Source organism: Dendrobates tinctorius, unplaced genomic scaffold, assembly GCF_039654945.1.
Source record: "Dendrobates tinctorius isolate UK_male_01 unplaced genomic scaffold, ASM3965494v1 ptg000538l, whole genome shotgun sequence".
NCBI classification, from domain to species: Eukaryota; Metazoa; Chordata; class Amphibia; order Anura; family Dendrobatidae; genus Dendrobates; species Dendrobates tinctorius.
The window spans coordinates 441021-466022 of NW_027362197.1; the positions used below are offsets into that span (position 1 = coordinate 441021).

General features: G+C 49.4%; 1 protein-coding gene across 2 annotated transcripts in view; it reads left to right on the forward strand.

The window, feature by feature from the left end:
- The window catches only part of CCDC102A (coiled-coil domain containing 102A), an 89510-nt gene that overhangs the window by 6665 nt on the left and 57843 nt on the right, over positions 1-25002 (forward strand). Inside the window, exons 4-8 of one of the 2 annotated variants that reach the window (XM_073565088.1) lie at positions 353-461; positions 1092-1208; positions 1293-1502; positions 1948-2118; positions 11199-11329. In XM_073565088.1, the coding sequence (XP_073421189.1) occupies positions 353-461; positions 1092-1208; positions 1293-1502; positions 1948-2118; positions 11199-11329 (738 nt within the window). The remainder of the gene's footprint in view (positions 1-352; positions 462-1091; positions 1209-1292; positions 1503-1947; positions 2119-11198; positions 11330-25002) is intronic. The other variant, XM_073565089.1, reaches the window with a different exon arrangement.

A 25002-nucleotide genomic window follows, 5' to 3' on the forward strand; every position in this document is an offset into this window, starting at 1 on the left:
ACCCCCGCTGGGTGGATGGTGGTGGTCAGGCCCGGGACCCCCGCTGGGCGGATGGTGGTGGTCAGGCCCGGGACCCCTGCTGGGCGGATGGTGGTGGTCAGGCCCGGGACCCCCGCTGGGCGGATGGTGGTGGTCAGGCCCGGGACCCCCGCTGTGCGAATGGTGGTGGTCAGGCCTGGGACCCCCTCTGGGTGGATGGTGGTGGTCAGGATCGGGGACCTCCGCCGGGCGGATGGTGGTGGTCAGGCCCGGGACCTCCGCTGGTGGTCATGCTCAGAACACTCTAGAAGTCGGTGACTGATTTGGGTGGTCTGCTCTAACGACCCCAATGTCTCCTGTGACATAAATATAGAGACAAGATGTTGCTGCGTAAGACCATGGAGAGGATGGAGGCAGAGGCCAGCCATTGCAGGGAGAAATGCGAGGAGCTGAGCAAGTCCAGGCAGGAGGCCATCACTCAGGTAAGATTCTGCCCTGTGCCTGAGTCTTCAGATTGGGGAGGTGCTATATCACTGTGGTTCTGATGTGGGTGGAGTCTTTGAATTGGGGTGGGGCTCCCAATATATAGTCAGGATGCTGGGGGGAAGATGGTTTAGTGAGTTCTGCATTGACCAGAGGGTTGGACACGTTGGCCCCGGAGGTCCCTCGCATCTCTAACATTCTAGAATTCTATGAAGGGATGTGGGAGGGGCTATATCACTATTTGGGAGGAGTCATTTGAGGGAGGTGCTGTATTGTGGTGATGTTGGCGGAGTAATCTGGGAGCGGGGCGGCTATATGTGGACCATGGAGACTGACCTGGGGAGGTTTGCTACAGTGAGTAGCAGTACTCTGGCCACTGACCCATGACCACCGGGCAGGAGGCCTGCGACCTGGTCCCTCCTCCCGGCAGTCTCAGCTCTTCTCGACATTGTGTGCGAGTCGCCCCGCAGTGATGACGTCCATTCCCGCCGGGTTAATAAGAGAGGAGCTGAGACTGCTGGGAGGTGGGACCATGTTGCAGACCTTCTGCCCAGCAGTCACTGGCCAGGAAGGTGGTCGGAGGGCCGCGAGTCAGCTCTTCCCTCTCTAGAAATGACCCCTGTTTGCAGCTCACCCTCCTCAGAGAGCGGCACCAGGACGAGTTGGGTCGGATTTCTGAAGATCTGCAGGATGAGCTCGGCGTCCGCTGCAGCATGGACAAGAAACTGGCGGAGCTGCGGGCGGAGGTAGGGGCGGAGGAGGACCCTCAATGTCAGCCCTGTGTGCAGAGCCTGCGGCTTCATGTGCAGCTCTCTGTGTGCTCTGTGTAGATGGAGGGGCTGCAGGCAGAGAACGCCGAGGAGTGGGGCCGGCGGGAGAGGCTGGAGACAGAGAAGATCGGCCTGGAGAGGGACAACAAGAAGCTGCGGCTGCAGATCCAGGACCTGGAAGAGATCCTGACCCGCAAGAGGAGACAGACGGCCAGCGCCCTGGACACCGACCTGAAGGCTATACAGGCTGAGCTCCTGGAGAAGAGCAAGGTGAGGGGGACGTGCTGTATGGCGTCATGGGGAGCTCCGCCCACGCGGGAGCGCTCCGCCTACACACCCCTCCCACACTAGAGAAGCTCCGCCCACACATCTTGCCCACGAAGGAGAACCTCTGCCCACACACCCCTCCCACACTGGAGAAGCTCTGCCCACACAGGGAAGCTCCACCCACATGCCTTTTCCTCACAGGATTGCTCCGCCCCAACACGCCCCTTCCTCGCAGGAGCGCTCCGCCCCAACACGCCCCTTCCTCGCAGGAGCGCTCCGCCCCTTCCTCGCAGGAGCGCTCCGCCCCTTCCTCGCAGGAGCGCTCCGCCCCTTCCTCGCAGGAGCGCGCCGCCCCTACACGCCCCTCATACCACCCTGCCTGGAGTGCTTGGTTCACCGTCTGGCTTCCTACTGCCGCCTTGTTTTTATTTTTCATTCTCAACCCCAGGAACTGTCCGACCTGCGACATAATCACACCAAGCTGAAGAAGCAGCACCACGAGAAATCGGCTGAACTCGCTCATTCCTGCCGCCGCGGAGAACAGCTGGAGGGGGAGGTGAAGAAACTGCGGCTCCGAGTGGAGGAACTGAAAAAGGAGCTCGGTCAGGCAGAGGACCAGGTGAGACCCCGAAATAGGGGGTCAAAGTTACTAAACACTCACAAAGCTGCAGCCCCGCCCCCGGTGATGACATCACTGATATAGTTACATGTGACCACGCCCCTTATACTACATCACCAGCCTGTACATAGTGTAAGAGGTTGTCAGCCCCGCCCCGGTGATGACATCACTGATATTGTGACATGTGACCACGCCCCTTATACTACATCACCAGCCTGTACATAGTGTAAGAGGTTGTCAGCCCCGCCCCGGTGATGACATCACTGATATTGTGACATGTGACCACGCCCCTTATACTACATCACCAGCCTGTACATAGTGTAAGAGGTTATCAGCCCCGCCCCGGTGATGACATCACTGATATAGTGACATGTGACCATGCCCCTTATACTACATCACCAGCCTGTACATAGTGTAAGAGGTTGTCAGCCCCGCCCCGGTGATGACATCACTGATATTGTGACATGTGACCACGCCCCTTATACTACATCACCAGCCTGTACATAGTGTAAGAGGTTATCAGCCCCGCCCCGGTGATGACATCACTGATATAGTGACATGTGACCACACCTCTTATACTACATCACCAGCCTGTACATAGTGTAAGAGGTTGTCAGCCCCGCCCCCGGTGATGACATCACTGATATAGTGACATGTGACCACACCCCTTATACTACATCACCAGCCTGTACATAGTGTAAGAGGTTGTCAGCCCCGCCCCCGGTGATGATATCACTGATATAGTGACATGTGACCACACCCCTTATACTACATCACCAGCCTGTACATAGTGTAAGAGGTTGTCAGCCCCGCCCCCGGTGATGATATCACTGATATAGTGACATGTGACCACACCCCTTATACTACATCACCAGCCTGTACATAGTGTAAGAGGTTGTCAGCCCCGCCCCCGGTGATGACATCACTGATATAGTGACATGTGACCACGCCCCTTATACTACATCACCAGCCTGTACATAGTGTAAGAGGTTGTCAGCCCCGCCCCCGGTGATGATATCACTGATATAGTGACATGTGACCACACCCCTTATACTACATCACCAGCCTGTACATAGTGTAAGAGGTTGTCAGCCCCGCCCCCGGTGATGATATCACTGATATAGTGACATGTGACCACACCCCTTATACTACATCACCAGCCTGTACATAGTGTAAGAGGTTGTCAGCCCCGCCCCGGTGATGACATCACTGATATAGTGACATGTGACCACGCCCCTTATACTACATCACCAGCCTGTACATAGTGTAAGAGGTTGTCAGCCCCGCCCCCGGTGATGACATCACTGATATAGTGACATGTGACCACACCCCTTATACTACATCACCAGCCTGTACATAGTGTAAGAGGTTGTCAGCCCCGCCCCGGTGATGACATCACTGATATAGTGACATGTGACCACACCCCTTATACTACATCACCAGCCTGTACATAGTGTAAGAGGTTGTCAGCCCCGCCCCCGGTGATGATATCACTGATATAGTGACATGTGACCACACCCCTTATACTACAACACCAGCCTGTACATAGTGTAAGAGGTTGTCAGCCCCGCCCCCGGTGATGATATCACTGATATAGTGACATGTGACCACACCCCTTATACTACATCACCAGCCTGTACATAGTGTAAGAGGTTGTCAGCCCCGCCCCCGGTGATGATATCACTGATATAGTGACATGTGACCACACCCCTTATACTACATCACCAGCCTGTACATAGTGTAAGAGGTCAGCCCCGCCCCCGGTGATGATATCACTGATATAGTGACATGTGACCACACCCCTTATACTACATCACCAGCCTGTACATAGTATAAGAGGTTGTCAGCCCCGCCCCCGGTGATGACATCACTGATATAGTGACATGTGACCACACCCCTTATACTACATCACCAGCCTGTACATAGTGTAAGAGGTTGTCAGCCTCGCCCCGGTGATGACATCACTGATATAGTGACATGTGACCACACCCCTTATACTACATCACCAGCCTGTACATAGTGTAAGAGGTTGTCAGCCCCGCCCCCGGTGATGATATCACTGATATAGTGACATGTGACCACACCCCTTATACTACATCACCAGCCTGTACATAGTGTAAGAGGTTGTCAGCCCCGCCCCCGGTGATGATATCACTGATATAGTGACATGTGACCACACCCCTTATACTACATCACCAGCCTGTACATAGTGTAAGAGGTTGTCAGCCCCGCCCCCGGTGATGACATCACTGATATAGTGACATGTGACCACACCCCTTATACTACATCACCAGCCTGTACATAGTGTAAGAGGTTGTCAGCCCCGCCCCCGGTGATGATATCACTGATATAGTGACATGTGACCACACCCCTTATACTACATCACCAGCCTGTACATAGTGTAAGAGGTTGTCAGCCCCGCCCCGGTGATGACATCACTGATATTGTGACATGTGACCACGCCCCTTATACTACATCACCAGCCTGTACATAGTGTAAGAGGTTGTCAGCCCCGCCCCGGTGATGACATCACTGATATAGTGACATGTGACCACACCCCTTATACTACATCACCAGCCTGTACATAGTGTAAGAGGTTGTCAGCCCCGCCCCCGGTGATGACATCACTGATATAGTGACATGTGACCACACCCCTTATACTACATCACCAGCCTGTACATAGTATAAGAGGTTGTCAGCCCCGCCCCCGGTGATGACATCACTGATATAGTGACATGTGACCACACCCCTTATACTACATCACCAGCCTGTACATAGTGTAAGAGGTTGTCAGCCTCGCCCCGGTGATGACATCACTGATATAGTGACATGTGACCACACCCCTTATACTACATCACCAGCCTGTACATAGTGTAAGAGGTTGTCAGCCCCGCCCCCGGTGATGATATCACTGATATAGTGACATGTGACCACACCCCTTATACTACATCACCAGCCTGTACATAGTGTAAGAGGTTGTCAGCCCCGCCCCCGGTGATGATATCACTGATATAGTGACATGTGACCACACCCCTTATACTACATCACCAGCCTGTACATAGTGTAAGAGGTTGTCAGCCCCGCCCCGGTGATGACATCACTGATATAGTGACATGTGACCACACCCCTTATACTACATCACCAGCCTGTACATAGTGTAAGAGGTTGTCAGCCCCGCCCCCGGTGATGACATCACTGATATAGTGACATGTGACCACACCCCTTATACTACATCACCAGCCTGTACATAGTGTAAGAGGTTGTCAGCCCCGCCCCCGGTGATGACATCACTGATATAGTGACATGTGACCACACCCCTTATACTACATCACCAGCCTGCACATAGTGTAAGAGGTTGTCAGCCCCGCCCCCGGTGATGATATCACTGATATAGTGACATGTGACCACACCCCTTATACTACATCACCAGCCTGTACATAGTGTAAGAGGTTGTCAGCCCCGCCCCCGGTGATGACATCACTGATATAGTGACATGTGACCACTCCCCTTATACTACATCACCAGCCTGTACATAGTGTAAGAGGTTGTCAGCCCCGCCCCCGGTGATGATATCACTGATATAGTGACATGTGACCACACCCCTTATACTACATCACCAGCCTGTACATAGTGTAAGAGGTTGTCAGCCCCGCCCCGGTGATGATATCACTGATATAGTGACATGTGACCACACCCCTTATACTACATCACCAGCCTGTACATAGTGTAAGAGGTTGTCAGCCCCGCCCCGGTGATGACATCACTGATATAGTGACATGTGACCACGCCCCTTATACTACATCACCAGCCTGTACATAGTGTAAGAGGTTGTCAGCCCCGCCCCCGGTGATGATATCACTGATATAGTGACATGTGACCACACCCCTTATACTACATCACCAGCCTGTACATAGTGTAAGAGGTTGTCAGCCCCGCCCCGGTGATGACATCACTGATATAGTGACATGTGACCACGCCCCTTATACTACATCACCAGCCTGTACATAGTGTAAGAGGTTGTCAGCCCCGCCCCCGGTGATGATATCACTGATATAGTGACATGTGACCACACCCCTTATACTACATCACCAGCCTGTACATAGTGTAAGAGGTTGTCAGCCTCGCCCCCGGTGATGACATCACTGATATAGTGACATGTGACCACGCCCCTTATACTACATCACCAGCCTGTACATAGTGTAAGAGGCGGTCAGCCCCGCCCCCGGTGATGACATCACTGATATAGTGACATGTGACCACACCCCTTATACTACATCACCAGCCTGTACATAGTGTAAGAGGTTGTCAGCCCCGCCCCCGGTGATGATATCACTGATATAGTGACATGTGACCACACCCCTTATACTACATCACCAGCCTGTACATAGTGTAAGAGGTTGTCAGCCCCGCCCCGGTGATGACATCACTGATATAGTGACATGTGACCACGCCCCTTATACTACATCACCAGCCTGTACATAGTGTAAGAGGTTGTCAGCCCCGCCCCCGGTGATGACATCACTGATATAGTGACATGTGACCACACCCCTTATACTACATCACCAGCCTGTACATAGTGTAAGAGGTTGTCAGCCCCGCCCCGGTGATGACATCACTGATATAGTGACATGTGACCACACCCCTTATACTACATCACCAGCCTGTACATAGTGTAAGAGGTTGTCAGCCCCGCCCCCGGTGATGATATCACTGATATAGTGACATGTGACCACACCCCTTATACTACATCACCAGCCTGTACATAGTGTAAGAGGTTGTCAGCCCCGCCCCCGGTGATGATATCACTGATATAGTGACATGTGACAACACCCCTTATACTACATCACCAGCCTGTACATAGTGTAAGAGGTTGTCAGCCCCGCCCCCGGTGATGACATCACTGATATAGTGACATGTGACCACACCCCTTATACTACATCACCAGCCTGTACATAGTATAAGAGGTTGTCAGCCCCGCCCCCGGTGATGACATCACTGATATAGTGACATGTGACCACACCCCTTATACTACATCACCAGCCTGTACATAGTATAAGAGGTTGTCAGCCCCGCCCCCGGTGATGACATCACTGATATAGTGACATGTGACCACACCCCTTATACTACATCACCAGCCTGCACATAGTGTAAGAGGTTGTCAGCCCCGCCCCCGGTGATGATATCACTGATATAGTGACATGTGACCACACCCCTTATACTACATCACCAGCCTGTACATAGTGTAAGAGGTTGTCAGCCCCGCCCCCGGTGATGACATCACTGATATAGTGACATGTGACCACGCCCCTTATACTACATCACCAGCCTGTACATAGTGTAAGAGGTTGTCAGCCCCGCCCCCGGTGATGATATCACTGATATAGTGACATGTGACCACACCCCTTATACTACATCACCAGCCTGTACATAGTGTAAGAGGTTGTCAGCCCCGCCCCGGTGATGATATCACTGATATAGTGACATGTGACCACACCCCTTATACTACATCACCAGCCTGTACATAGTGTAAGAGGTTGTCAGCCCCGCCCCGGTGATGACATCACTGATATAGTGACATGTGACCACGCCCCTTATACTACATCACCAGCCTGTACATAGTGTAAGAGGTTGTCAGCCCCGCCCCCGGTGATGATATCACTGATATAGTGACATGTGACCACACCCCTTATACTACATCACCAGCCTGTACATAGTGTAAGAGGTTGTCAGCCCCGCCCCGGTGATGACATCACTGATATAGTGACATGTGACCACGCCCCTTATACTACATCACCAGCCTGTACATAGTGTAAGAGGTTGTCAGCCCCGCCCCCGGTGATGATATCACTGATATAGTGACATGTGACCACACCCCTTATACTACATCACCAGCCTGTACATAGTGTAAGAGGTTGTCAGCCTCGCCCCCGGTGATGACATCACTGATATAGTGACATGTGACCACGCCCCTTATACTACATCACCAGCCTGTACATAGTGTAAGAGGCGGTCAGCCCCGCCCCCGGTGATGACATCACTGATATAGTGACATGTGACCACACCCCTTATACTACATCACCAGCCTGTACATAGTGTAAGAGGTGGTCAGCCCCGCCCCCGGTGATGACATCACTGATATAGTGACATGTGACCACACCCCTTATACTACATCACCAACCTGTACATAGTGTAAGAGGCGGTCAGCCCCGCCCCCGGTGATGACATCACTGATATAGTGACATGTGACCACACCCCTTATACTACATCACCAGCCTGTACATAGTGTAAGAGGTGGTCAGCCCCGCCCCCGGTGATGACATCACTGATATAGTGACATGTGACCACGCCCCTTATACTGCATCACCAGCCTGCACATAGTGTAAGAGGTTGTCAGCCCCGCCCCCGGTGATGACATCACTGATATAGTGACATGTGACCACGCCCCTTATACTGCATCACCAGCCTGTACATAGTGTAAGAGGTTGTCAACCCCGCCCCCGGTGATGACATCACTGATGTAGTGACATGTGACCACACCCCTTATACTACATCACCAGCCTGTACATAGTGTAAGAGGTTGTCAGCCCCGCCCCCGGTGATGACATCACTGATATAGTGACATGTGACCACGCCCCTTATACTGCATCACCAGCCTGCACATAGTGTAAGAGGTTGTCAGCCCCGCCCCCGGTGATGACATCACTGATATAGTGACATGTGACCACGCCCCTTATGCTACATCACCAGCCTGTACATAGTGTAAGAGGTTGTCAGCCCCGCCCCCGGTGATGACATCACTGATATAGTGACATGTGACCACACCCCTTATACTACATCACCAGCCTGTACATAGTGTAAGAGGTTATCAGCCCCGCCCCGGTGATGACATCACTGATATAGTGACATGTGACCACACCCCTTATACTACATCACCAGCCTGTACATAGTGTAAGAGGTTGTCAGCCCCGCCCCCGGTGATGACATCACTGATATAGTGACATGTGACCACGCCCCTTATACTACATCACCAGCCTGTACATAGTGTAAGAGGTGGTCAGCCTCGCCCCCGGTGATGATATCACTGATATAGTGACATGTGACCACACCCCTTATACTACATCACCAGCCTGTACATAGTGTAAGAGGTTATCAGCCCCGCCCCGGTGATGACATCACTGATATAGTGACATGTGACCACACCCCTTATACTACATCACCAGCCTGTACATAGTGTAAGAGGTTGTCAGCCCCGCCCCCGGTGATGACATCACTGATATAGTGACATGTGACCACGCCCCTTATACTACATCACCAGCCTGTACATAGTGTAAGAGGTTGTCAGCCCCGCCCCCGGTGATGACATCACTGATATAGTGACATGTGACCACACCCCTTATACTACATCACCAGCCTGTACATAGTGTAAGAGATTGTCAGCCCCGCCCCGGTGATGACATCACTGATATAGTGACATGTGACCACACCCCTTATACTACATCACCAGCCTGTACATAGTGTAAGAGGTTGTCAGCCCCGCCCCCGGTGATGACATCACTGATATAGTGACATGTGACCACACCCCTTATACTACATCACCAGCCTGTACATAGTGTAAGAGATTGTCAGCCCCGCCCCGGTGATGACATCACTGATATAGTGACATGTGACCACACCCCTTATACTACATCACCAGCCTGTACATAGTGTAAGAGGTTGTCAGCCCCGCCCCCGGTGATGACATCACTGATATAGTGACATGTGACCACACCCCTTATACTACATCACCAGCCTGTACATAGTGTAAGAGGTTGTCAGCCCCGCCCCCGGTGATGACATCACTGATATAGTGACATGTGACCACACCCCTTATACTACATCACCAGCCTGTACATAGTGTAAGAGGTTGTCAGCCCCGCCCCCGGTGATGATATCACTGATATAGTGACATGTGACCACACCCCTTATACTACATCACCAGCCTGTACATAGTGTAAGAGATTGTCAGCCTCGCCCCCGGTGATGACATCACTGATATAGTGACATGTGACCACGCCCCTTATACTACATCACCAGCCTGTACATAGTGTAAGAGGTTGTCAGCCCCGCCCCCGGTGATGACATCACTGATATAGTGACATGTGACCACACCCCTTATACTACATCACCAGCCTGTACATAGTGTAAGAGATTGTCAGCCCCGCCCCCGGTGATGATATCACTGATATAGTGACATGTGACCACACCCCTTATACTACATCACCAGCCTGTACATAGTGTAAGAGATTGTCAGCCCCGCCCCCGGTGATGACATCACTGATATAGTGACATGTGACCACGCCCCTTATACTACATCACCAGCCTGTACATAGTGTAAGAGGTTGTCAGCCCCGCCCCCGGTGATGACATCACTGATATAGTGACATGTGACCACACCCCTTATACTACATCACCAGCCTGTACATAGTGTAAGAGGTTGTCAGCCCTGCCCCCGGTGATGACATCACTGATATAGTGACATGTGACCACACCCCTTATACTACATCACCAGCCTGTACATAGTGTAAGAGGTTGTCAGCCCCGCCCCCGGTGATGACATCACTGATATAGTGACATGTGACCACGCCCCTTATACTACATCACCAGCCTGTACATAGTGTAAGAGGTTGTCAGCCCCGCCCCCGGTGATGACATCACTGATGTAGTGACATGTGACCACACCCCTTATACTACATCACCAGCCTGTACATAGTGTAAGAGGTTGTCAGCCCCGCCCCCGGTGATGACATCACTGATATAGTGACATGTGACCACACCCCTTATACTACATCACCAGCCTGTACATAGTGTAAGAGGTTGTCAGCCCCGCCCCCGGTGATGACATCACTGATATAGTGACATGTGACCACACCCCTTATACTACATCACCACCTCCCTTGGCATCATGTGTATAGCCAGGCTCCTCGGGGGTTGTCGCCCACCTCTTCTTGCTGCTGATTGGTTCTCAGGCCCTCCATGCACTCTCACTTGCTGTAGGCAGTAGACTGAAGTTTTCTGAAGATTTTTTTTTTTTTTTCTTACAGTTGGACGAGACGCAGAATCAGATAAGAAAACTGCAGCGATCACTCGATGAACAGACGGAAATGAATGAAAACCTGCAGGTTCAAGTGGAGCATCTACAGTCCAGGTGCATGATGGGAAATGTGACCCCCTCGTATGTACCGATATATAGACTGTATATAGTCCCCTCGTATGTACTGATATATAGACTGTATATAGACCCCTCGTATGTACTGATATATAGACTGTATATAGACCCCTCGTATGTACTGATATATAGACTGTATATAGACCCCTCGTATGTACTGATATATAGACTGTATATAGACCCCTCGTATGTACTGATATATAGACTGTATATAGACCCCTCGTATGTACTGATATATAGACTGTATATAGACCCCTCGTATGTACTGATATATAGACTGTATATAGACCCCTCGTATGTACTGATATATAGACCGTATATAGACCCCTCGTATGTACTGATATATAGACTGTATATAGACCCCTCGTATGTACTGATATATAGACTGTATATAGACCCCTCGTATGTACTGATATATAGACTGTATATAGACCCCTCGTATGTACTGATATATAGACCGTATATAGACCCCTCGTATGTACTGATATATAGACTGTATATAGACCCCTCGTATGTACTGATATATAGACTGTATATAGACCCCTCGTATGTACTGATATATAGACTGTATATAGACCCCTCATATGTACTGATATATAGACTGTATATAGTCCCCTCGTATGTACTGATATATAGACTGTATATAGACCCCTCGTATGTACTGATATATAGACTGTATATAGACCCCTCGTATGTACTGATATATAGACCGTATATAGACCCCTCGTATGTACTGATATATAGACTGTATATAGACCCCTCGTATGTACTGATATATAGACTGTATATAGACCCCTCGTATGTACTGATATATAGACTGTATATAGACCCCTCGTATGTACTGATATATAGACTGTATATAGACCCCTCGTATGTACTGATATATAGACTGTATATAGACCCCTCGTATGTACTGATATATAGACCGTATATAGACCCCTCGTATGTACTGATATATAGACTGTATATAGACCCCTCGTATGTACTGATATATAGACTGTATATAGACCCCTCGTATGTACTGATATATAGACCGTATATAGACCCCTCGTATGTACTGATATATAGACTGTATATAGACCCCTCGTATGTACTGATATATAGACCGTATATAGACCCCTCGTATGTACTGATATATAGACCGTATATAGACCCCTCGTATTATTGATATATAGACTGTATATAGACCCCTCGTATGTACTGATATATAGACTGTATATAGACCCCTCGTATGTACTGATATATAGACCGTATATATACCCCTCGTATGCACTGATATATAGACTGTATATAGACCCCTCGTATGTACTGATACATAGACTGTATATAGACCCCTCGTATGTACTGATACATAGACTGTATATAGACCCCTCGTATGCACTGATATATAGACTGTATATAGACCCCTCGTATGTACTGATATATAGACTGTATATAGACCCCTCGTATGTACTGATATATAGACTGTATATAGTCCCCTCGTATGTACTGATATATAGACCGTATATAGACCCCTCGTATGTACTGATATATAGACCGTATATAGACCCCTCGTATGTACTGATATATAGACCGTATATAGACCCCTCGTATGTACTGATATATAGACTGTATATAGTCCCCTCGTATGTACTGATATATAGACTGTATATAGACCCCTCGTATGTACTGATATATAGACTGTATATAGTCCCCTCGTATGTACTGATATATAGACTGTATATAGACCCCTCGTATGTACTGATATATAGACCGTATATAGACCCCTCGTATGTACTGATATATAGACCGTATATAGACCCCTCGTATGTACTGATATATAGACCGTATATAGACCCCTCGTATGTACTGATATATAGACTGTATATAGTCCCCTCGTATTATTGATATATAGACTGTATATAGACCCCTCGTATGTACTGATATATAGACTGTATATAGACCCCTCGTATGTACTGATATATAGACCGTATATAGACCCCTCGTATGTACTGATATATAGACCGTATATAGACCCCTCGTATGTACTGATATATAGACCCCTCGTATGTACTGATATATAGACCCCTCGTATGTACTGATATATAGACTGCATATAGACCCCTCGTATGTACTGATATATAGACTGTATATAGTCCCCTCGTATGTACTGTATATAGACTGTATATAGTCCCCTCGTATGTACTGATATATAGACTGTATATAGACCCCTCGTATATACTGATATATAGACTGTATATAGACCCCTCGTATTATTGATATATAGACTGTATATAGACCCCTCGTATGTACTGATATATAGACTGTATATAGACCCCTCGTATGTACTGATATATAGACCGTATATAGACCCCTCGTATGTACTGATATATAGACCGTATATAGACCCCTCGTATGTACTGATATATAGACCGTATATAGACCCCTCGTATGTACTGATATATAGACTGTATATAGACCCCTCGTGTGTACTGATATATAGACTGTATATAGACCCCTCGTATGTACTGATATATAGACTGTATATAGACCCCTCGTGTGTACTGATATATAGACTGTATATAGACCCCTCGTATGTACTGATATATAGACCGTATATAGACCCCTCGTATGTACTGATATATAGACTGTATATAGACCCCTCGTATGTACTGATATATAGACTGTATATAGACCCCTCGTATGTACTGATATATAGACTGTATATAGACCCCTCGTGTGTACTGATATATAGACTGTATATAGACCCCTCGTATGTACTGATATATAGACTGTATATAGACCCCTCGTATGTACTGATATATAGACTGTATATAGTCCCCTCGTATGTACTGATATATAGACTGTATATAGACCCCTCGTGTGTACTGATATATAGACTGTATATAGACCCCTCGTATGTACTGATATATAGACTGTATATAGACCCCTCGTATGTACTGATATATAGACTGTATATAGACCCCTCGTGTGTACTGATATATAGACTGTATATAGACCCCTCGTATGTACTGATATATAGACTGTATATAGACCCCTCGTATGTACTGATATATAGACTGTATATAGACCCCTCATATGTACTGATATATAGACTGTATATAGACCCCTCGTGTGTACTGATATATAGACCCCTCGTATGTACTGATATATAGACTGTATATAGACCCCTCGTATGTACTGATACATAGACTGTATATAGACCCCTCGTATGTACTGATACATAGACTGTATATAGACCCCTCGTATGTACTGATATATAGACTGTATATAGACCCCTCGTATGTACTGATATATAGACCGTATATAGACCCCTCGTATGTACTGATATATAGACCGTATATAGACCCCTCGTATGTACTGATATATAGACCGTATATAGACCCCTCGTATGTACTGATATATAGACCGTATATAGACCCCTCGTATGTACTGATATATAGACCGTATATAGACCCCTCGTATGTACTGATATATAGACTGTATATAGACCCCTCGTATGTACTGATATATAGACTGTATATAGACCCCTCGTATGTACTGATATATAGACTGTATATAGACCCTTCGTATGTACTGATATATAGACTGTATATAGACCCCTCGTATGTACTGATATATAGACGGTATATAGACCCCTCGTATGTACTGATATATAGACCGTATATAGACCCCTCGTATGTACTGATATATAGACCGTATATAGACCCCTCGTATGTACTGATATATAGACTGTATATAGACCCCTCGTATGTACTGATATATAGACCGTATATAGACCCCTCGTATGTACTGATATATAGACTGTATATAGACCCCTCGTATGTACTGATATATAGACTGTATATAGACCCCTCGTATGTACTGATATATAGACTGTATATAGTCCCCTCGTATGTACTGATATATAGACTGTATATAGACCCCTCGTATGTACTGATATATAGACCGTATATAGACCCCTCGTATGTACTGATATATAGACCGTATATAGACCCCTCGTATGTACTGATACATAGACTGAATATAGACCCCTCGTATGTACTGATATATAGACTGTATATAGACCCCTCGTATGTATTGATATATAGACCCCTCGTATGTACTGATATATAGACTGTATATAGACCCCTCGTATGTACTGATATATAGACTGTATATAGACCCTTCGTATGTACTGATATATAGACTGTATATAGACCCCTCGTATGTACTGATATATAGACGGTATATAGTGTGATGTACAATGTCTGTGAGGTATGGGGTTTTGTCTACAAAATATGATGTTTTCTGTTGTAACTTTCCAGAAAGATCCGGCACATATGACAATCCAGGCTGCTAGCTCTGCAGCTTCACCCCTCCTCCCTTCACACACACACAGAGCAGTGCCACCCCCCTCCTCTACAGCCTGTGTTCGCACTAGTAATAGGAGACCCCCTGCTGTTACAACCATTTGTTTCCTCTCCACAGCTGAGAGAAAAAAGTGCGGGATGGTTCTTTGTTTGAAACAAAGAGGTTTGAATAAAACTATAAGAGCCTGCCCTGCGAAAACCGTACCAAGCAGAGATATAAAAATCATATTTCTGCGATCCGAGCAGACCCAGCTTCGCTGTGGTGCCTGTTGCAAAACTCTCGGATGTCCAGAACCTGAGATATGATTTGCGCCCAAATGGACGGTCATATCGCATAGATGTTTGATGTTTTCTTGATGGGCTCATTACGCTGGGAAACATGATACCACTGATGAGTCCATACCAGCTTCTCCCATAAAGTTATAGCTAATCTAAGTTTTGTAGCCAAAACATAACTTGGATAAGAGAGGTGGGATCAACCCAGAATGCACCTCTCTGTGATGTCACATAGGAAAGTCTATAAGGCATTTCCTGGGCAAACCAGCTCAGAACAGCTGCAGAATCCGTGCTGACAAGAACTCCAGATGAGTGGAGACGTGTGGCTCCTCCCCCCTTAAAGCCGCATGGTCTGCCTAAGGAACAATATGGAACTGTGAGTGTAATCTCTTTGTTTTCTCCACTTTTATTTTATACCTGTACTGTACATATTTTATGTCTCAATTTTATAGCAACTTTTATCTGTAATCACTGTCCTCTTTCGGAAAATAAATGAAATAATTATTTAGATCTGTCTCCATGCTCTAAGAATCGAACTATACGCCTTTGATAGATAATCGCTACTAATTCAAGGGGTTTGCCACGGACCCTCTTAATTTAACACTGTGAATTAAGTAACCGTGACTGGTGGCAGCGCGTTGTGTACGGCTATTACGGCTTGCTGGCAGTACAGAAGGGTCTTATATTGCTGAATAAGGGTCTGCAGCCACAGCATTGATAATTCCCTTACTGCAGAAGCCTAATTGCCGGTTCACAACAGGCAGCCCGTCCGGCGACCAATTATCCTAGGTGCAGTTCCCTGACTGACCTGAGGGTAAGGGGGGCGCCGGAGAGCTGTGAGTTCCAAAGTGGAACTGAGAAAGTGGGATATACATAAATCCCCGCAGTACTTGGAAGATTGATAGCAGTGGTGGGGCATCCAAATTAAACTCCCCCTGCGGCAAATTGTAGAGCGAGATTAGCTTGCTGGATATTTTTGGTCACATGGTGCCAGTGTTGGGATAACTAAGATAAGCCCCACTGCGCCTGTGATAGCCGTGTGCCGGCATTGTGTCACGTCCCTCCGTCCGCTGATGTCAGTGGTGGGACTGTGACATAGTGGTGACACAGGGTCCGCTGTCCGTCGCGTTTTGGTGGCAGCGGGACCCCCGTTAGTGTCGCCCGTAAGTAGACGAACGGCGGTGGGCTGTTCGTCACATATTGGTGGCAGAGCGGTGGGATAATCCTAGAGCATTAGTGATTTGGTTTGAGCAATCATTCCTCTCACTAAAAACCTGCACGGTTCCTGCGGGAATCCTGCATCATAGGTTTTGGAGAACAGACTCAGTGGTTACTAGTTCTGAGACATTTGTGTGTACATACAAGTATTCCCTCCCATTTCTTCGTTTTTCTTTTTCTATCTTTTATTTGGCAACCATGGCGGCAAAAGGAGAACCTTGGTACAACCGGCAGACAAAGGAAGTTCTTGCTGGGTTATGCACGTACCAAGGCCTTGACGCCACGAACAAAAACAGAGCTCAAATGATCGCGGCTCTAGTGCAGCTGGACAACGACCAGAATCCAGCGAGCGCAGAAGTTGGCCCAAGTGGCAATGGGGCTGCAGCAGAGGCTCCACTCCTGAGCGCTGGCCCCACATTCAACCAGGACGGGGTGGACCCCTATCTGCAAATGGCCTTGGACGCACTCCCCGCCGAAGACAGTGATGGGCGGGTGAGGCTGATCCAGCAATATCGGCAGGAGGCCCAAGCCGAGCGTCAAGCCCAGGCTGAGAGAGCTGAGCGCCGAGCGGAGGCTGAGAGAGCAGAGCAGCGAGCCGAGAGGGAGGCGCAGAGGGCCCATGAACTGGAGGTACTCCAGCGGGGTGGGAATGCCCCCACAGCCCGAAGCAGTGAGCCCAGCAGCGTCCAGACTCCTAAACCCCGGCCAGAGCATTTTCCCGTGATGGAAAAGGATGGGGACTTGGACACATTTCTGCGAGCCTTTGAGAAAGCCTGCAGACAGTACCAGCTGCCTAGAGACCAATGGGCAAGGTACTTGACCCCAGGGCTAAAAGGCAAAGCCCTGGAGGCATTTGCTTCTCTTCCGCCAGAAGCCGATGACGACTATGACGCCATAAAGCAGGCGCTGATCGCCAAATACCGGCTGACACCTGAGGTATACCGAAAGAAGTTCCGACACCTCCAACGTGGCCCACACGATAGCTACAGTGATGTGGTGCAAGGACTCAGGACCCACTTTGACCAGTGGATCCATGGACTGTCCGTTGAAACCTTTGAGCAGCTACGGGACCTGATGATCAAAGACCAGTTCCTGCATCTCTGCCCAGCTGAGGTCCGACAGTTCATCCTGGACCGCGAACCAACGAACGCGGACAAAGCGGCGCAGATCGCCGACAACCACGAGGCCAACCGGAAGCCCGAGACGCGGAGGCCAGTCGCCACCAGCTGGAAAGGGGGTAAGCCAGCAACCAACCCCAATGCCCCAGCTAGCCGTCCCTCCGGAGGCCCTGTCCCTGTTGCCAACAACAGGCCGGCTACTGACAGTCGCCTGTGTCACCACTGCAAGCGGCCTGGTCACTTCTCTTACACCTGTCCGGATAGGCCGAAGAACCCCCCAGCCAAGGCCCCCGGGCCCAACGCCTCTGTTCTTTTGGTGGGAGGTGTGGTTGGGAGGGCTGACGACAACGTTCAACCTGTTCAGGTGGGGGCCCGTCTTGCTACAGGCCTCAAGGACACCGGGGCTGAACGAACCCTCATCCGTCCTGGACTGGCGGCCCCTGAAGAGTTTGTTGAGGGGAAAACCCTGACTGTCACCGGGATTGGAGGCACCCGTTGTCCCTTGCCAGTGGCACGAGTTTTTCTTGATTGGGGTGCCGGGAGCGGGTTGAGGGAGGTGGGAGTGTCTGAAAATTTGCCCACTGATGTTTTATTGGGGACTGACTTGGGGAGGATGGTTGCATACTATGTCCCTGACACCCTTCCCCAAACTGATAATAAGGGTAACGTTAACCCTGATGATGTTGATGATGGGAAACTGAATGTGTTACCTGCTAATGCCTTGATGAGTAATGATGCAACTAACAACCATTCTTTCCCCAGGTACGATGCTGATGCTGATGTGAATGTACCAAAGCAAACTGATAACCATTCTTCTCCTAGGAAGGATGATGATGATGTTGATGTATCTGTGCCGACTGAACCCGTTAACCCTTTCTTTGAAGCGGTAGATGTGTCCACAGGTACCGAAGTGCTCAGCCCCGTCACTCTGCGGAGTGAGACGGCTGAGGAACCCCTGGCAGGAGTAAGCAACGGTGCTCAAGGAAATGGGGAGGTGCATGGGGACCATGAGGAAGGTAATGCCATGCAGCTGACCAGTGCCACCGAGGAAGGTAACTGGCCCATAAGTAGCACTGCTCCTGAAGTGTTGGGGGTGGATGGGGAGGTAGAGCCCAGGGCAGCACCAGCTGGTGGGTCTGCAGAAATCCCCAGGGAGACAGCATACATAGCAGCTGTCACACGCAGTCAGAGTGCCCAGATCGCAGGTAACGCACTGTCTTCTGGACCCTCTGCTGCTACAGGAGAGACTGAACCAGAGGTGAACCCAGAGCCGGTTCCAGAGGGTCCCAGTAAAGAGGGGACCCTGACGTCACTTCTGGCAGCCTCCAGCATGGAGTTCCAGGCTGCTCTGCACTCAGATGCCAGCCTGGAGAAATTGAGAGGTCTCGCCGAGACGCCCACCTCCAAGTCTGATAAGGAGAGGGTGTTCTGGGAACGAGGAAGGTTGTACCGGGAGACAGTACCCGGAGATCCTAAAAAGGAGTGGTTGAGGGAAAGACAGCTGGTCGTCCCCTATCAGTTCAGAACTGAGTTGTTGCGGATTGCCCATGAGATTCCACTCGCTGGACACTTGGGGATCAGCAAAACAAAGGCACGGCTGTCTCAACACTTCTATTGGCCCAAGATGGGGACAGATGTAACACACTACTGCCGCTCCTGTGCCACCTGTCAAAAAGTGGGTAAGGCGGGGCCTGCTCTTAAGGCTCCCCTTATTCCTTTGCCGGTGATAGAGGAGCCTTTCCAGAGAATCGCGGTGGACATTGTAGGACCGCTGTCCGTCCCCAGCAGCTCCGGAAAGCGATACATTCTCACCGTGGTAGACTACGCTACCCGGTACCCAGAGGCAGTAGCTCTGTCTTCAACCAGGGCAGATAAGGTGGCTGACGCACTGGTGACCATCTTTTCAAGAGTAGGATTTCCCAGGGAGATGCTTACCGATCAAGGGCCCCAATTCATGTCTCGCCTAATGGAGGCTCTCTGTGAGAAAATGCAGGTGACGCAGCTGGTATCGAGTCCGTATCACCCACAGACTAATGGTTTGTGTGAACGTTCCAACGGTACCCTCAAACAGATGCTCCGCATACTGGTTGAGACCCAAGGGCGCGACTGGGAGCGGTACCTCCCACACCTGCTGTTCGCTTACAGAGAAGTTCCGCAGGCTTCGACCGGGTTCTCCCCCTTCGAGCTCCTGTATGGCAGGCGAGTCCGGGGACCCCTTGGGTTGATAAGAGAATCCTGGGAAGATGAGCCAAACCCCACAGAAGTGTCCATCGTGGATTATGTCATGCGCTTCCGTGACAAGATGCAGACCTTGACGCAGTTGGTGCATGACCACATGACGCAGGCTCAGGCTGACCAGAAGCACTGGTACGACCAGAACGCCCGGGAGCGGACCTACCAGGTGGGTCAAAAGGTGTGGGCGCTGGTCCCTGTACCAACGGATAAGCTTCAGGCAGCCTGGGAAGGCCCGTACGTCGTCCACCAACAGCTCAACCCGGTCACCTACGTGGTCACGCTTGACCATGCTCGGGGTAGGCGCAAGGCCTTTCACGTCAACATGCTGAAGGCGCACTACGAACGTGAAGCTTGCGTCCTACCGGTCTGCAATCTGCCAGAGAATGGGGAGGAAGATTCCCTCCTGGACATACTGGCCCAGGCCAAGGCCAATGGGTCCATTGAGGACATGGAGATAAGTGGTTCGCTCACCGTGTCCCAGCGGTTGCAGTTGATGGCCACCCTGGAACTCTTCCGGCCCGTGTTCACCAACCGTCCTGGGAGGACGGAGTTAGCGGTTCATGAGGTGGACACCGGGAATCACGCCCCATTACGGCGAACACCTTATCGGATCTCTGAAACGGTGCAACAAGTCATGCGCCAAGAGGTCGATGAGATGTTAAGGCTGGGAGTGATTCGACGGTCAAAAAGCGCGTGGGCTTCACCTGTAGTCCTCGTGCCTAAAAAGGATCGAACCACCAGGTTCTGCGTGGACTACAGGGGGCTCAACGCCATCACAACCCCTGATGCCCACCCAATGCCGCGCATCGAGGATCTGCTCGAGCGGTTGACAAACGCCAACTACATATCCATCATGGATTTGAGTCGGGGATACTGGCAGATTCCCCTGAGCCCTGAGGCGCAGGAGAAATCCGCCTTTATCACCCCCTTTGGACTGTACGAGTCCACGGTCATGCCCTTCGGCATGAAGAATGCCCCTGCCACTTTCCAGCGGATGGTCAACCACCTGCTTCGGGGACTGGAGGAGTACGCAGTGGCGTACTTAGACGATATTGCCGTCTTCAGTTCCACCTGGGAGGAACACCTTCAGCACCTCCAGGAGGTGCTCAAGCGTCTTCACCAGGCAGGCCTGACCATCAAGCCGGGGAAGTGCCAGATAGGCATGCGCGAGGTCCACTACCTGGGGCACCGGGTAGGCGGGGGTTCCATGAGTCCGGAGCCAGGAAAAGTGGACGCAATCGTGTCCTGGCCCACCCCCAGGACCAAGAAACAGGTGAAGTCCTTCTTGGGCACTGCAGGGTACTATAGGCGGTTCGTACAGGACTATAGCGCCCTTGCCAAACCCTTGACTGACCTCACCAAGCAGAGGCTACCCCAAACAGTCAACTGGACAGATGACTGTGAGGCGGCTTTCCAAGCTTTGAAAGCAGCCCTGTGCAACTCTCCAGTGTTGAGAGCAGTCGACAGCAGTCGCCCGTTTCTGGTACAGACCGACGCCAGCGAGTTTGGCCTCGGTGCTGTGCTTAGCCAGGTCGACTCGGGGGACCAAGAGCACCCCGTGTTGTACCTGAGCCGGAAACTTTTGCCGAGGGAAGTGGCATACTCGACCATCGAGAAGGAGTGTCTGGCCATGGTGTGGGCACTGCAGCGTTTGCAGCCCTACCTGTATGGGCGCGCCTTCACGGTGGTAACCGACCACAACCCACTGAGCTGGTTGCACACCGTGTCGGGAACCAATGGAAGATTGCTCCGCTGGAGCCTTGCCCTTCAACAGTACGATTTTACTGTAAAACACAGGAAGGGCAGTGAAAACGGCAATGCCGATGGGTTGTCCCGCCGGGGCGAACCCGCTGAGGTGCGCATGGCCGATTACCGAGAGGTAATGCCTCCTTAGCGCCCTCTTAAGGGGGGAGGTGTGATGTACAATGTCTGTGAGGTATGGGGTTTTGTCTACAAAATATGATGTTTTCTGTTGTAACTTTCCAGAAAGATCCGGCACATATGACAATCCAGGCTGCTAGCTCTGCAGCTTCACCCCTCCTCCCTTCACACACACACAGAGCAGTGCCACCCCCCTCCTCTACAGCCTGTGTTCGCACTAGTAATAGGAGACCCCCTGCTGTTACAACCATTTGTTTCCTCTCCACAGCTGAGAGAAAAAAGTGCGGGATGGTTCTTTGTTTGAAACAAAGAGGTTTGAATAAAACTATAAGAGCCTGCCCTGCGAAAACCGTACCAAGCAGAGATATAAAAATCATATTTCTGCGATCCGAGCAGACCCAGCTTCGCTGTGGTGCCTGTTGCAAAACTCTCGGATGTCCAGAACCTGAGATATGATTTGCGCCCAAATGGACGGTCATATCGCATAGATGTTTGATGTTTTCTTGATGGGCTCATTACGCTGGGAAACATGATACCACTGATGAGTCCATACCAGCTTCTCCCATAAAGTTATAGCTAATCTAAGTTTTGTAGCCAAAACATAACTTGGATAAGAGAGGTGGGATCAACCCAGAATGCACCTCTCTGTGATGTCACATAGGAAAGTCTATAAGGCATTTCCTGGGCAAACCAGCTCAGAACAGCTGCAGAATCCGTGCTGACAAGAACTCCAGATGAGTGGAGACGTGTGGCTCCTCCCCCCTTAAAGCCGCATGGTCTGCCTAAGGAACAATATGGAACTGTGAGTGTAATCTCTTTGTTTTCTCCACTTTTATTTTATACCTGTACTGTACATATTTTATGTCTCAATTTTATAGCAACTTTTATCTGTAATCACTGTCCTCTTTCGGAAAATAAATGAAATAATTATTTAGATCTGTCTCCATGCTCTAAGAATCGAACTATACGCCTTTGATAGATAATCGCTACTAATTCAAGGGGTTTGCCACGGACCCTCTTAATTTAACACTGTGAATTAAGTAACCGTGACTGGTGGCAGCGCGTTGTGTACGGCTATTACGGCTTGCTGGCAGTACAGAAGGGTCTTATATTGCTGAATAAGGGTCTGCAGCCACAGCATTGATAATTCCCTTACTGCAGAAGCCTAATTGCCGGTTCACAACAGGCAGCCCGTCCGGCGACCAATTATCCTAGGTGCAGTTCCCTGACTGACCTGAGGGTAAGGGGGGCGCCGGAGAGCTGTGAGTTCCAAAGTGGAACTGAGAAAGTGGGATATACATAAATCCCCGCAGTACTTGGAAGATTGATAGCAGTGGTGGGGCATCCAAATTAAACTCCCCCTGCGGCAAATTGTAGAGCGAGATTAGCTTGCTGGATATTTTTGGTCACATGGTGCCAGTGTTGGGATAACTAAGATAAGCCCCACTGCGCCTGTGATAGCCGTGTGCCGGCATTGTGTCACGTCCCTCCGTCCGCTGATGTCAGTGGTGGGACTGTGACATAGTGGTGACACAGGGTCCGCTGTCCGTCGCGTTTTGGTGGCAGCGGGACCCCCGTTAGTGTCGCCCGTAAGTAGACGAACGGCGGTGGGCTGTTCGTCACATATAGACCCCTCGTATGTACTGATATATAGACCGTATATAGACCCCTCGTATGTACTGATATATAGACCGTATATAGACCCCTCGTATGTACTGATATATAGACTGTATATAGACCCCTCGTATGTACTGATATATAGACTGTATATAGACCCCTCGTATGTACTGATATATAGACTGTATATAGTCCCCTCGTATGTACTGATATATAGACTGTATATAGACCCCTCGTATGTACTGATATATAGACGGTATATAGACCCCTCGTATGTACTGATATATAGACCGTATATAGACCCCTCGTATGTACTGATATATAGACCGTATATAGACCCCTCGTATGTACTGATATATAGACTGTATATAGACCCCTCGTATGTACTGATATATAGACTGTATATAGACCCCTCGTATGTACTGATATATAGACTGTATATAGTCCCCTCGTATGTACTGATATATAGACTGTATATAGACCCCTCGTATGTACTGATATATAGACCGTATATAGACCCCTCGTATGTACTGATATATAGACTGTATATAGACCCCTCGTATGTACTGATATATAGACCGTATATAGACCCCTCGTATGTACTGATATATAGACCGTATATAGACCCCTCGTATGTACTGATACATAGACTGAATATAGACCCCTCGTATGTACTGATATATAGACCGTATATAGACCCCTCGTATGTACTGATATATAGACCGTATATAGACCCCTCGTATGTACTGATATATAGACTGTATATAGTCCCCTCGTATGTACTGATATATAGACTGTATATAGACCCCTCGTATGTACTGATATATAGACTGTATATAGTCCCCTCGTATGTACTGATATATAGACTGTATATAGACCCCTCGTATGTACTGATATATAGACCGTATATAGACCCCTCGTATGTACTGATATATAGACCGTATATAGACCCCTCGTATGTACTGATATATAGACCGTATAT